The sequence below is a fragment of the Neodiprion virginianus genome, chromosome 1 (assembly GCF_021901495.1).
Source record: "Neodiprion virginianus isolate iyNeoVirg1 chromosome 1, iyNeoVirg1.1, whole genome shotgun sequence".
NCBI classification, from domain to species: Eukaryota; Metazoa; Arthropoda; class Insecta; order Hymenoptera; family Diprionidae; genus Neodiprion; species Neodiprion virginianus.
This window is the reverse complement of record NC_060877.1, coordinates 38460494-38476367: the sequence shown is the minus strand read 5'-3', so window position 1 is coordinate 38476367 and position 15874 is coordinate 38460494. Positions and strand designations below refer to the sequence as shown.

Here is a 15874-nt window from a genome sequence, read left to right as displayed (position 1 = left end):
GAAGAAGAAGAAGAAGAAGAAGAAGGTGAAAAAATCATTGCAGTCTGTAGCGTATGTTCGCAACCGATCGAACGCGTGTAATCATCATCGTAATCCAGAACTTCTGCCCCTGAACCGTAAGTTTCGTTGTGCAACTTGCATATAAAGTACATAAGTGTAAAAATGTTAGATTTAACACAGAGACACACGTATATAAGCATGCAGTAGTTGATCGATGAGAAGAATTGCGATATATCTTCGTCGGATCGTTTATAATCGTTATGCAATTCCGCATTATAGATGCTGCGGGCTTCTAATTTGATCTATAAACGAGTCTGGAACAATTGTTCTAGAGGGTAGAAAAGAAGAACGAAGAAGAGGAGGAAAATAAAATATCGATAGTCCAGCTGGAATGGATATTTAAAATTGCAATATTTTTCGTACGACTGTTTTCTTTCTCACTAATTATTTCTAGTCTAAATACAGAAGCTTTGACCGCCATCTTGCATTTCTGGGAAACTTTGTTTTTTGCCAAATAAATCGCCCAATTTCTAAATCGTTTACCAAATATTATCGCGGCTGAAACTCGTGGGAAATTTGATACGCCACGCTTTTGTTCCTTGCAAATTTTTTTTTTTGCGTACAATCGATATTTTCCGAGACTTGAAGCATAGATTAAAGATGGCGGCTGAAGCTACCGTAAAATCTGATCGGAATTCTGTATTTACGTTATACCGCCACGATGACATCCCTCGACTATTAATTAAAAAAAGAAAATCGCGGTGTTGAAATATTGAAATATTCTTTTTTTTTTTTTACACGAAACGATCGCAGGGCTGTGAAGAGTAACCGAGAGTTTTTATGCAGGATGGCCATGCTCAGAAGTTTTCCTTATCAATTTAAAAATCTGATAAGCGAAAGGTTCGAACTCCGTTTTGTTTCATCGATAACCGATTTCCGATCAGTCGGCGATACGATATTCGTGTATGTAATACGGCCTAAATCCGCGGTTGCATCGCCTCGAAGATTAATTCATACATTTTCATTCGTTGTCAGTTACATCCTGCAATAATCGTTACGCCGAATTTGACATTTCGACGATACGGGAAAAATTGATCGCAACGACACGTGCAGACGTGCTAATTTCGGAGCCTAATTTGACGAGTCGAATCGACGTAGGTCAGGATTATGAGGTTCCATTCTTGTACCGTTAAGATTAGATAAGAACTCCGGCCACGAGAGACGGAGAAAGAGAGAGAGAGAGGGAGAGAGAGAGAGAGAGACAGTGGCGTAACTAAACTTTATGAGCCCCGATGCAAAAAAAAAAATGAAAAATGTCTACGTTTATTTCGATACGTGAGAGTAAATTTATCACAATAATACGGATTTTCTCTTAAATCGCCGTAGAAAAAAAAAAAAACGATATGTTAAATAACGAGACATTCCAGTGTAAAATATTGTTAGATTTATATTCAACGTAAAAAGTTTTATAGCTCGAATCACGATACTTTGTTTTTTTCTTTTTTCTCGTGGAATTGTAGAGCTGCTTTTTGTTGATGAACGACGTTGAAAAATCGTTTAAATAAAAATGATTCTTTTTATTTTATTTTTTGGGGCCTGACTTTGGGGCCCCTTTAATCAGGGGCCCCGTAGCGGTGGCATAACTACGCCACTGGAGAGAAAGAGACAGAGAGAGAGAGAGAGAGAGAGAGAACCAAATAATGATTGATAGGAATTTGTTAATAGTCGACAAATCGTACTTGGCTCAACGAAAATTAGATAATAATAACGGAACATTTATTTCGCCCATATTCGAGTATACTTTTGTCGACAATAAATATAACAAAGTCATTTTCACAGTTTATTATACCGCTCGAATCGCGATTGATCGATTATCGACCTTGTCCAACTTTTTAGACAGAGCTTTACAAGCTGAAAGCTTATCGCGCGAGTTTCGAATAAAGATTCGAATATTGGGAAAAAACACTCGCCTCTTGAATATTATTGTTGTTATTTAATGTTTTTTTTTTTTCTTTTTTTCTTTACCAATCAACCGCGACGATCGCACTTGCATGGAAATTGAGCACTTTGTTGAGTTTTAAGTTGCATAGCCGAGACTGCGAAATTATGCGGAAGACGAGGTCATTTTTCTTCTTTTTTTTTTATACATTTCATTATTCGACACTGACTGATTCATATATTAGGTATGCATGTGGAAATCAAAGTCTCCGTATAACGTCCAGTGTTGATGTATCAAAATTTTTCAAACTTTTCGAGACGAATTTTGCAGAATTTTCTATTTAACTTTCATCCATCGTAAAATATCGGTGCAATTCTGGTAAACTTTTCGATCAATTAACCAATTAACAACCGATTAATCGAACGATTTTCAATATGTACCGTGAAAATTATACAGCATTAATAATAATGTGTGCGCATTGCTAATAAAATTCGAAAACAAATTAGGCCTACATTTCTCGTTATAATCTATCTAATCGTATTTGTTATATCATTTTATTTACCGCGCTCTTTAGTTTGGTATAGAAATTTGAGATAACGGTTTGGATCGGTTGTGTAATAACGCTGAGGATGTTTTGAAACTTTTCAACAAATACGTGAAAAATATCTTGATGACGAGATGATGCAAATAGGAAATTCTTTTCCTCGTGAAAATTTCTACCACTACGAATTTTCACAGAAATTAACACATTTCGTATTATTTTATACACAATTGTAAACACGCATAGCTTTTTCTATTCATAACTATAAATATGTATAATTTCTTACGAAAACAATTTGAAAATGTAAAAAATTTCCTTAATAATTTGTAGAAAATTTTAGAAATCATTCTCATCGGGGTTTTTCTATCGATCGTAAATCTGTTGGGTATAATAATCGATAAGTGAGAATTATAGTACATTATATAGGGTGTATAATTATAGAGTATATTTTTCGAGTTTTTTTTTTTTTTTTTTTTTTTTTTTAAGGCACAACGATTCTCTGATTCCTGATTTTAACGTCGGGAAATTCAAAATCGCTGATTAAATACTGCGAATTAAAAGTATCCGAGTGGATTCTAAAAATCGTCTGATTTTATCGGTATAATAATTAATTTCCAGATGTTTTACGTACTACGATTCAATGTGTAATGAATTTGGAATAAACCAATTTTCAGTCCTCTTATTCTTTTCCCGCCATATTCGTTTCACCTTTCTGAATTATGCGATTGGATCCCAGGTCGGTGGAAAAACTCTAAGCGTGTAAAAAAAAAAAAAAAAAAAATACCAGCGAATATGTTCAGCAATGAATTATTCTATAATTAGAATGTTTGAAATGATGAAACTCTAACTGTTTCTGATTAGATTCTGATGTTTTCAGGCTAATTTTACAACTGTCAAACAGATTGTTTAAAAGAACGTTTAACAAATCTCACGTTGAATAACAAAATTATAACGTACAAATGTGATTATTCTGATACAAACTACTAGCGAAATTTTTTCCGCGAGATCTTTACGATAAAAAAAAAAAAAAGAAGGAACGAGGTCAAAAGATCGGAATCGTATGTAACAAAAACGTAAAATATTTGATTACGACTTACCATTGGCTTGTGTTATTCGACTTTGCTAATATTGATTTCCCATTACGTGATTAATCCTTTGAGTCACAGTGGAAAGTATTCTTACCACCGATTTTGTATCCATTTTTTGTATACTTAGACAACTTTGAAAACACACTTCTTTGCAGTTTTTTGTTATTTCTGATGGAATACTGACAGGTTTTCAATACTCTGGAGTAATTATCGCGATATAATGTTGATTATTATTGTTAGAAACAAATTTATTGATAAAAATCGTGACAATTGAAGGAATAATTTGTTTCCGAGAAATTCAATCCTCTACACTGCATGTACACGCTTTACGTCAATTGTAAATTTTTGGGTTCGCTGATTGCGAATCTAAAACGGGATGAAAAAAAAATTCAAGATGGCGGCGCCGATACGGCTGAAAAAAATTTCAAATTCGATCGAATCCGTAGAAAAAACTCTGTCCCGGAGTTTTTAGGGTCGCTGATTACGAATCTGAGATCAGATTTCGAAAACCCCTGCACAGAGTTTTTCGACCGTGTTCGATGAAATTAAAAACTTTCATCCGCCATATTGGATCCGCCATTTTGAATTTTCTAAAATCCCATTTCCGATTCACAATCGGCGACCCGAAAAACCGTCGAATACCAACTGGTTAGAAAATTTGACTCGGCATTAATTTCCGAAGCGTTTTTCCTTCTCCCTTTTCGGATTCCGCTTACATGTAAATTTTGAAGCAGCTTCCAGCTCGCGGCGATTCGATTCGTCGTTTATGTTGAGCGTTATACGTGACCGGTATGCCCGTCTATCCGAGATCCCATCGACCTGCGGGGTTATCGCATGACCCGTTCTCGGCTTGCTTGTAAAATGTATAATAAATCTACCGCCGAGTTATAACATTAAATACAAGTTTATTATTACGGCTGTCTGAGAGTCCGCAGCACGCGTTACACGGTGTAAATAATAAAGCAAGACGCCGATGAAGAGCCGCTGGCTTCCACGCCATCCGTTACGATTACCAAGCACGTGCTAAAAGCGTGTCCCTCAGGTTTCCTTGTTCTTCGCTACTTTAGCCGAATTATTCTTCGCCGTTGTTTCAACACCGATCAATTTTGGCAGATTTTTTCTACTTCCGATACACAGTTCCGATACTCGTTTTCAACAATTCGGATTTACATCCACCAATTGGTGCGATAAAAAAATTGACATTGCGATAAAACTGTCTCGACCAATTACTATTTGTATATTCGTATTGCATTTATACGTATAAAATTTGCCGCGTAATCTTTTATTTTTCACTATAATTTTCGCTGTTCTAATATCTACGGATGAAGAAAAAACATCCTCCGAGTAATTCGTGATATCTTCTAATTGTCCGAACGTTACGTTAGTAAATGCCTACAAACTTTCGATACTGGCCTTACGATTGTCGTTAAAATAAAACTCATTCGCGATTATATTTCGCTGAACAATAATCCCGAATATTATCGTCATTGTTATTATTATTATTTTTTTTTTACCAATTATTTTTCATATTGTACTTTACACGTTACGAAGGATTGTTGAAAATGGCAACGAAATTAATTTTGCAGCGAGGTGAACTTCTTTAAACATAATTTTCTCCGGAATATTATACTAACAATAAATTGGATGAAATAAAATTGTGCTAATTTTTTTTTTACCCACAAGTCGTTTAGCGATGTTATAAAAATTTTTGCAGCAATTGTAACAATAATTAGATACAGCGTTGAGGAAATGGCGCGTTGTTGATTGAAGACTCTTGCAAATAGGGTGAAAAATGTCCATCGATTCTTTTTCGCGCCGCAGGCGTTGTCTGTAAAATATTAACATCGAAAGATTCGTGACGCGATGAAATTTGTATAAATTATTGACGACGAATCAATGATCTTTTTATGTCTCATCAGCGTCATCATTATGTGTTCGAAATCGAAAATTCGGGAGCACAGAAAAACGCGGTTTTGCATAAATAACCGTTTCATCGATGGAAACCAGTTTCTCAAGACTTTTATAATCCCTCCCACTTTCCATCGAGCCTCGTTTTTCGGTTTTAAGGTCAGTACCGCGAGTTAATAACCGACGGCTTCTAGAAATAACACAGCTGATAATTATACAATAAACAAATACGTTTTCAGGCTACGGTTTCGTTATGTAGACGTGATTATTCATTTACCTACCGAGTTTTTCAGTTCCCATTAAAATTCACTATTAATCAATGTTGCAGGCGAGAAAAATTTCTCGCAACTATGATAATCTTGGATGCATGTACAGATACGGCTGACTTCATTATAAATACCGCGTTCTTTTAATCAGCTACGATACAATAAATCGGTTATTTTAGAAAAGGTTTTATAATTAAAACGCAAAAATTTTCCAAAACTTTGATGAGAAAATCTGCAAATTCGTTATTTCCCAACAGATGAGATTACACAACTTCAGATTTGTTTAACGTTCTTCGGATAATTTTTGGGATTTTGTTAGCGAGCAAAATGAGTCCAAAAGCATTAAAATCGGATCATAAACAACCAGAGATTAAACATTCCGAATGTTTTGCTTTTTGCGGACTTTACTTTCTGCCCAAACAATTCATATTACAAAATTGGTAGAATGAAAAAGTTGGACGGAGAAAAACTGCAGAGATAATCGTTTCGAAAATGACATTCCAGAGGAGAATTTTCAGCAACATTTTACAAGTCTTGTCTGCACGGAAGATAATTAAATTATAGTTATAATTACACACGTTTGTTTCAAGTGCGCGTATTTACAAAAAATTTTACGATACGAATTTTTCTTTCACTGTTACATTAAAACTGATCTCGATGATATAACGACTGAGAAATAAATTATAGAAAATTTCTAGGCCGGAGTAATTAAATAATCGCGGCAATAAACCTGCAGCAGAGTGTTAAACACATAATATGCACAAACAGCACTATAATGCTATAAATGCTATAATTGTGCGTGCTTACGTTTTAATTACACGTTGACATTGAATATAATACAATTTACTAAACGCTGAACGGACGTTAAAGTTGAACCTAGCTAGAGAATTTGTGTTACTAAAATATGTGCCGCAGCTTGTTGCAGAAACCGCAAAAACTGTAATGATACATTGCGAAAAAGAATTTTTCCCTCCCAAGTTTTTCGTGACACTCTTCTTATTCAAACGTGTAAAAATTAATACGTTCATTATGTTGACCGCGTCTGCTGCCGTCGTGTCACGAGTGCTTTTGAATGTACGTAAAATAAAAAAAAAAAAAAAGTAACAACGAGGAAAAATACGTCACCGTGCACACATCGCACAGTCGAACTTTTATAACTATCCTACCTGATATTTTCCTCATTTTTGTACGAATATTCAAGGTGAAATCTTACGTACAGCTATAACAATTCTGACGTCTTAGAATATTGTTAATTACGCTTACATATATATATATATACATATATTGTATGTACAGAGAGAAAGAAGTTACAACATTGTTAACGTCTATTCTAAATTTACCGATCGTAAGGCGATAGAATCGATATAGAAATTTTATTACATGTTCTCCGTCGTTTTTTTTTACTCTGCACGCAATCGCACTTAATGAAATTACGTGGATTATTTTTTCAGGTTAATTAACTCCGGTTGATTAGATTCAGCACGGATTCACTGTTCAACAACTGTCGTTACCTGCATAGACAAACTGGCAGTTAAGAGGTAGTAAAATTGATATTTAGTGTAGAATTGTTAGCTATAATTACGACGTGATGAAAAAACCAAAAGAAAAAAAAAAAAACAGGAAGAGAATGATGCAAACTGCGCAAGGCAAGGTAAAATGTGCGTTAAGGTTATGTGGTACCACCATCTTTACCGACCGAGCAAAGTCACCCTTTTTCTTCCTGTATTAAGCAAACAAACGAACGAAAAGGGTTCAAATATCGACGGCGTTTTTTTTGTAGCGAAATTCAGGAAAGTTCCTCGTGGAAAAAATGTGTGGTTTTTTGACACGTGAACCCTTTTCATTCGTTTGTTTATTTAATATTAGAAGAAAAAGGGTGACTTTGCTCGGTCGGTAAAGGTAGGAGCAATATATTATCTTAATGTACGTCGATTTGACGTATGGTGAGTGGAAAAGATGTTGTAAACTGGACGAAATTGTGGGAATAAGAAATATCGATTGATTGATTGACTTTATTTATGTCCTGGCGAAATTTGAGCCACACGGGTAAGTATATCATTATACGTATAGAAAGATTGTGAGTTATTAGCAGAGTGCAAGAAAGACCAGAGAGAAACAAAGAGAGAGAGAGAGAGAAGAAGAGGTCGCTATGTCAGCGGTAAATTACGTATCTGCACAAAATTTACGATCTTAATGGTTATGTTATTCAACAGGTGGAATGACAATGTTATATCATCAACTTATCCTGCTGCAGCCAAGTTCCGCGGTTTTCGTTTTACGAGCCTCGGTTAATTAGTCGTCAAACATTTATCTTGCAAATGTCGCGGTGCAACCAATTCCGCATAACGTATAAGCTGCAGATATTGACTGGAATTGTTCGCTGCAAGCTCGCTTCGAATTCTCCGTCGTTTACCTACATTTGTCACAGTGTAGGACCTCCTTGCTGTTTTTCGAAAAAGCTTCGAGGATCTGGTCGTCGAACGGAATGCAAAGCTCGAAGATATCGGAAACAACAATTGGGTCGTTATTGTGATAGGTTTTTTTTCTTTTTTGTAGAAACTTTTCTCAAATTATTCGTTACATCTTGTTAGTTTGCGTTCTTAGAATTTGCGTTCTCAGATTTATTTCCAAACCATGACGGGAACGTTCGTTAATTCGTTCGTGTTTACTATTGTTACGAATATCGCGAGTAAAATTGCAGGGATTTTTTTTAAACAATTTTTTAATCATTTCCAAAACCGATTTTTCAAAATCAATTTTCTATTCCGAGGGAATGCTTTTTCGACTAAATTCAACGCGACTCACTTTCAAACCTTCGTTATATATCGTATTTCCGTCTTTACAGATCTTCGAGCAGACTGAAAAATGCCAAGAATGACCAAAAATAATCGATTATCCAATGAATCGATTATTTTTTTCCCAACTATATTTCAAACTCGATTAATCGACCGACTCGATTGTTTTTCATCACAATCGGTTGTAGTTTTTTATTTTCATCAAAGACGCAATGCAATATCAATTCATACGATTGAAGTATCAATTATCATCACTGTCTTACTTGCTGAGATACCTATTTCATATAATAATAATATAATTAAATTATCAAAAAACTTTTAGGTCATCAAGATTACATAATGAAATTTACGAAATTTTGGTTTAAAATGCACCGTTTCAAAAAACCACAAAGTGATCGATCAATCGATAAATTTTTACCGATTCAACCGGGTTATTTTCCATTATTTTTTTAGACTCGATTAATAGACGCATTGATTGTTTTTAAACTAGTCGCTACCGCTATTAATTAAAACACAACCGTCAATGATTTATTCGAATCGAAGCAACAGAATCGCTCGTTGCAAATGAAACCGACGTTTGATTAATGGGGAAGAATAGGTGTAATTATACGAATGAGTAAAGATCTTGGAAAAGCTCAATCCCACGGTATTTTCATAAACAGAATAATCGTCATGACATAAAGATAGTCCGTCTTCTTCTTCTTCTTCCACTACTTCTTCTTTCCTCTCGTCATTTTCCTCGACAAGTTTTTCCCCTCGATACCCTGTTATCATCGTTGTTATTTTCGCATGACAAAATACGTGAGGAATACCGTTCTTCAGCTTATAACAATATAAACAGAGTAGAAGAAAGCTGAAAGAAAAGTTTTATACCGCTCCTATTTCTACATACACGAATACTTGGCTCCTGCATATAATATTATTTATTATAGGGGTATAATATACGAGCTGGTTCGGTTCTATCGACATTTTCTTATCTCTTATCCTTAAAAATATTGACCCAAGTATGACTCGGCGAAATGAGCACAGCACGCACTCACGTACCTACACACACACATATTACATATACGCATGAAATATTGTAAGAAGGTTTGTTTTTGGCCGCGGTTTGTAATACGTGTGTTACATATCTACGACAGAGCTTGACGCCACGCTGTTACAACAACGGTAGCTGAGCGCATGTCGGAGGAACACAAACAGATCGCGAGCACACAATAAAGAAACAGACACCGTTGTAGACTCGTCTTTCTCACGCGTATAATTGCTTTCGCTCGACATACCTAATCGGAAATACCTAAGCTATCGAAAGGAAAACACAATTACGGATCGGCAGTCTGGAAAAGCGATGGATGTGTCGGTGTGGATTTAGGCCTCGAATATGCTCCGCAATCTACGGAGCTAATCGTCGGATGACAAATTTAAACCAAACAGTTTTACGTATGTTGTACGTTGTAGGTACGTACAAATGCATATTATGCGTGTTGAAATTTAGTCGAAACGAATTTATCCAACGTCATAAGACGTAGTAAGAGAGCTTTCGGAGGGAAAAAATCAGTGGCAAATTGAGCATTTATCGAATTATTATTATTCGAGAGCTACGAAGACATTTTTGAAAATTTCAGATAGATTATAGATACAATCGATGTTGCTTCGCTTAAAATTACTTCCAATATGACGAAAATATATCAGATTTGTTCCGTTTCAATCTACGATGACTAAACGTTTCGTATAGAAGAACGATTTCTACGAAATTGACCGAGACGGATTTTATTTGATTATTTATTATATTTATCAGTTGTTGATCACGATCAATATCGGTTCAATGTTCTCAAATGAAATATCGAACGATGCAAACATGATTGAGAAGAATGTATTTCGGGAAATTTGTGGAAATAGTAATTTGAACAAAGTGAACCATTGCATTTTGAAGAGAATTGATTTTATTAAGAATTTGGAAACGATTTGAAATGGTCAATCATTCATACGTCCAAGCATTTGTTTAAAAGTCCAGAAATTTCCATTCTTCTATTTAAGAAAAAACTTCCCGCTTAGCCTACGGATGTAATAATTGGCTAAATACGTAATTTGCGACCATTTTGCGATTGAATAACAAATCAAAGTTAGCTATTTTTGTATCACCGATTCCCATAACAATGATTTTTCGGAAAAAGGATTTAACGATCCTAACCTCAAACCCTAATAATCGGAATAATAAATGGCGACCTAATTTTCTTCGCTCATTCTGCAGCAGAAGTTATTTAAGGATAGATGAACATGACGGACGAAAGTTAAACAGGTAAAATGAAGCTGATCAAGTTGAATGCGAATGAAAAATGGCTCTGTGATCTAGATAAAAACGTTCCAACGCTAAGTTTCAATTGTAAACGCCTCGCCATTAACAGCGTCAGATAAATCACAATATTCCATATTTTCTCCTCAATCGCGGAAACTTTTACAACTAAATGTAACTAGATTAGCTTCAGTGCCACTAGTAAAAGTCACGCGGTACTCCTACCCTTACCGACCGAGCGATCGACCGTCGAAATTTCAACCCTGTCCGTTCGTTTGTTTATTTACAATAGAAAACGATGAAAAAGGGTGAGTTTGCTCGGTCGATAAAGGTAGCAGTGCTGCGTGACCCTCAAGCTCTGTTTTGTCACGTTCTTTTTCCAACAACTTTTCAATCTGACCGTAGTACTTCTACCCTTACCAACCAAACGATGCAGCGTCGAAATTTGAACCGTTTCCGTTCGTTTGTTCATTTAATGTAGGATAGGAAGAAGAAGAGTGAGTTTGCTCGGTCGGTAAGGGTAGGAGTACTACATAACCTTAAAGCTTTGTTTCGTCACGTTCTTTTTCCAAACACTTTTTCAATCCGACTGTACACCCCAAGCTTCCCTAATTCGGTCGTCGGGATGAACGTGAATCAAACTTGAAATTGGACGTACAGAAGTGTCGTGCATGCGATTCAATGCGCGTTACATCACGCAGTATATCAGCAGCAAATAACCGCAAACTGCAGTACTTGGATTATGGCGCACATATAATATGTAAGATGCGTGTCCACCTATGCGGATGCAGATATTTAATGTGCGGCATATGGCCTTGACCCCTCGATCCGCAGCTTCGATGATGAAATAATCTATTCTCGATGTTTCTCCGCGTATCCGCGAAAAGAAGAGAATGCATTGAAAAATTCGATCTTTCATCGCGTTTCTCGACTGGATTATGTAAATAATATGCTATAATCAATCAGCGTGTAGCAATAATTGTTTGTTGTTCCGCAATTAATGATCTTCTTTTTCATCTTAGTCTCGCAATCAAATCCAATATCTGTATTTTTATCCTTTCGAAACATTATCTGAAGTAAAAAAAAAAAAAAATAATTAAAAAGAAAACCGTAATAGAACGTAACTCCTGAAAAAATATTCAAACCAACTTTCAGCAATTTCTTTTCGTGTTTTTGTATGTACGTAAGCAACCTGCTATTTCGAACGATCGATACCTACCCATAAGGTCATAATCACTTCTGTAGAATTGTTAATGGGAATGATTATCGCGATCCATTGATGAAAACTGAACAGTTCATTCATCGCGGTGTTAAATTACACACGAGACATTCTTACGATTTTGCTGTTACTATTTCTCTCGCCGTAAATACGTTTTAACTGTCGATATTTGAAACTTTCGTTAATAGTTCGTCCTTGTCTCTGAAGATTATCAAAAAGATTTGGATAATCGAGCTTTTTGTTTCGATCATTCAAAGTCACTCTCTGTAGAATGGGGTAATTTATCTTCTATTGTTCGGAGCAGCTTTCAAATTTGTAATGTGGCAAAAGTTTCAGAGTCTGCTAAAATTGAGAAAAAATAAGAACGACTCGATCATGAAATCGGTATTGAAATTCTGAAACTAATAAATGCAATTTTTGGGAACTTTGAAACTGGACGAACCGTGATAAAAAGGCTCGAATATCCTGCATGACTAGAAGACATTTGCTCGTAAGAAGAAACAAGGACACAAGTAACCTGGTGTATTATTTAGAACTGCTATTATCGCTTGGCAAAAATTTCAACGAAATTAAAAATGGTGGTGAAATCCGAAACCCACGGATTTGGCATGGAACGCCCCGTATACAGTGTCAACAGCAACGATACGATTAATTTTCCTAGCCATTATCGACTTTTAGCGTTCTTCATAGATTTTTATATCCCATGCATATTTCTGCAACAGCATCAGTTTGTCTCAAAACGTTTTGCGCTGCTTCCAAAGCACGCGACAAAACTTTCCGCCACTCTCTGTATCGATACATGTAATTTCACTCGCATCGTTATGCTGCAAACCGTATAACGTATCGACGATGGCTTTTTTCAATTTGTTATCGCACGTATTGAGAAATGATAACTTGTATATATATATATATATATATAATCGCCTTGCGACAACCTGAACCACAAGTTATGCATACATTATAAATACAGTGAGCGTTTTATTATAACCGCAAATTAACCAGCCGCCAGGCTCTCGGGTTTATTTCCCAATCATCCAAGTTGCGCGGCAAAGGCAAAAACGTGATCCATAATGATTTTCCATACGGAAATTATTCCTTAACCCGCGATCTTGTTCCGAAATTGTATCGCTTGTCGCAAATGAAACCGTGATGAAAGTCGTATAGGTCGATATTTTTAGGTTGGCCAATATTTCTACGTCCTGAATTTCACGCGTGAAACAATTTCGATCATCGAAAATCGTATGGAGCAAATAATCAAAAGTCTGATAAACCAATTTATTTTTACTTGATAGGCTAGGCGGATTCTAGACCACTAACAATTTGCCAACTCTCAAAATCGGCCTACTGCGCATTCTGACCGCACATGTTTCAAATTTACCGCTTTTGCGCATGCGCAGTAGTAAGTAGATTTTGGGACTTTGAAAATTTTAGCTGGTCTAGATACCGCCAAGCCTATCTAATATCCTGCTACTTTATGGACCGATAAAAAATCGTTAGTACGTTAAATTGATTGCTGAAACTCGTTACCTAACCTAAAAACTTTCGGCTATACGAGTCGTATCAACGTTTCAGTTCCTGGACTGACAACATTGTTGAACGATCCTGCTTTACAGATTTCATTACTGCAATTGATGGCTGACAAAGTGTCAGAAAATGATGAATTTGCAAGTTCATCCCTTTTCCGGGTCTTTATTACCGGTTCTCTGACGGCCAAAACTCGTACCTGCATCGAATTTTATCGTCTGGCGATGATCGTTCGACGAAGACGCAAATCCCGGATTTGGAAATCGTGGAAACTCACCGTCCCCGGAAGCGGAGGCGTGGGGATAGGGATGATCGGTATTTCCTTCACCGAAACGATCGATTTGAGGGCCGTTACGGATCGGCACCAGCTTCTGAATCACGTGCCCATCCATCTTCATCTGGCAGTCGTCTCCTCTATCATCTCGAGCCCGGTGCGAACCTCTGCGACTGTCGAAATACATTAAAAAATGGAGGTCTTATCGGGTTCACGGAGTTAACGATCAACGTTGTTGATTTGCCAAAAATAGACATTTTCAGTCATTTTATTTTTATGACACACAAGTCCTACGTTTAGTATTTCTCCAATTATTCCCTTCCCAAGCTATGAAGATGTCTCGTTGGAAATAGAGAAGCGAAAGCCTTTACGTATATCGTTGTTTCGTTGCAAAACGCTCCGAAATGATCGAAAATTTTTTATCGACTGCTGTAAATAAAAATAAAAAAGAAAAAAAAAATCCTTTTCGGTACAGAAAATAGTCTCACGAATAAAATGAACCATCGTAAAATGGAATCGGTTGAATCTACTAGATTTTTATACGATTTTAAACAGAGCATCAATATCTAAGCTTTTGTTTGTAATTCCAGTATTTTTTCGATACTCAATTTACGACTACATCTTCTAGTAAATGAAATGAAAAGTAAATATTTTTGGCCAACCAACCTCCTTAATCTTTATACAGCTTTAGTTCTCGAACAAAATTATTTATATATTTAATTATCTATAATAACGTTAATTTTATTCGATAATTGCACGGATACACGGATTATTTTATCTATTCAGAATTATCGTAAATCATTTCGAGATAGATTTATCCCAAGTATATGTATAATTAGGTATCAATTAAACGCGCAGTCTTAATCAGTTTCTCGATTCTCGACTACACACATACATTATACGTCTCTAAGTTTGATTTGTAAAAATATTCGTTGATTTTATTTTACAATTAACCTCCGCGATCTGCGTGATATATACTTATATAATGCACCTATACACAATCACACAAATACAAACAAGCTGCACGTAATAACGATATGTGAAATTCGAATACGCATGTGAAACTTCAAAACTGCCAATACGTGATGATTATTTATACTGTTTGTTGAACCGTTAGCCAGCAGTTGTTACATAGATTCCATTGATAAGTCAGTTTATCCAGGGTTTCTGAATGCCTGATAATTGGCTATACACAAGATAAAAAAAAAAATAAACACAGATGTTTGAATTTACCAAATATGATATGCAGATAAGATATTTAGTCAAGTTCAAAAATCTTGTAGTTTCACTTGATAACGCATAAATCATACTTCGACGTAAAGTTTATCAATTCTCCCAGGCGTTTTAATTAGGCGTGATGCCACGTGACCGATTTCAGAGTATTCACTAGAATCCATATCAAGCCTTCGTAAAACTTGGAATCGATTTAGAATTTCTCATAAAATGATCTTGCCATTGTATAAAAGTGCGCTCTGGTCAACTAACGCTGAAAAAACATCGCGCAGATTTTTAATTAAATTATTTCCACGCGAGACGGGCTTTGAGGTTATGTTCAGCAAATTATCCGATTATTAATCAATGCGATAATTCATCGGTCCCAAACGATCCGAGCTTACGTCCTAACATCAAATCGATCACGTCACAAGAAATTTCGAAACAAATCGAGTGTTGTAACGAGACAATGAGAAGAATTCTCACAAAACGAGAACTCTTGAACAGGTCACGTGACGCCAAACTCGATGCACTTCGAGAGGAGGAAAAATTCTGGAAATCTATGGGACGGGGAGGGGAAGGGAGGGGCGATGAAGGAGGGGGACAAACCTACCCTTGGTTTCGCCACCAGGCTGCGCCCTTTCCCATGAAGGCGAATCTTATACGGCGAATGAAATTGGCGGCAGGTTTCTTATCGACCGCAGGGAAGAAAGGAAAAATTGGAAGTAGGTGACGACGAGTGCACGTACGATTTAAGGATTATTTATCCGCGTTTATGCAGAAAGGTTTAGTTTCGTTCGTGAATTTACTGAAACTCA

General features: G+C 36.1%; 1 protein-coding gene across 5 annotated transcripts in view; it reads right to left on the bottom strand.

Moving 5' to 3' along the window:
• Nucleotides 1-15874, bottom strand: part of LOC124302921 (hepatocyte nuclear factor 4-gamma) — a 45794-nt gene extending 29920 nt beyond the window's left edge. For 2 of the 5 annotated variants that reach the window (XM_046759554.1, XM_046759720.1), the window contains exons 1-2: nucleotides 15670-15868; nucleotides 13848-14017 (exon numbers count right to left, since the gene is read on the bottom strand). In XM_046759554.1, the coding sequence (XP_046615510.1) occupies nucleotides 13848-14017; nucleotides 15670-15704 (205 nt within the window). In that variant the 5' untranslated portion in view covers nucleotides 15705-15868. The other 3 variants (XM_046759635.1, XM_046759814.1, XM_046760162.1) reach the window with 3 other exon arrangements.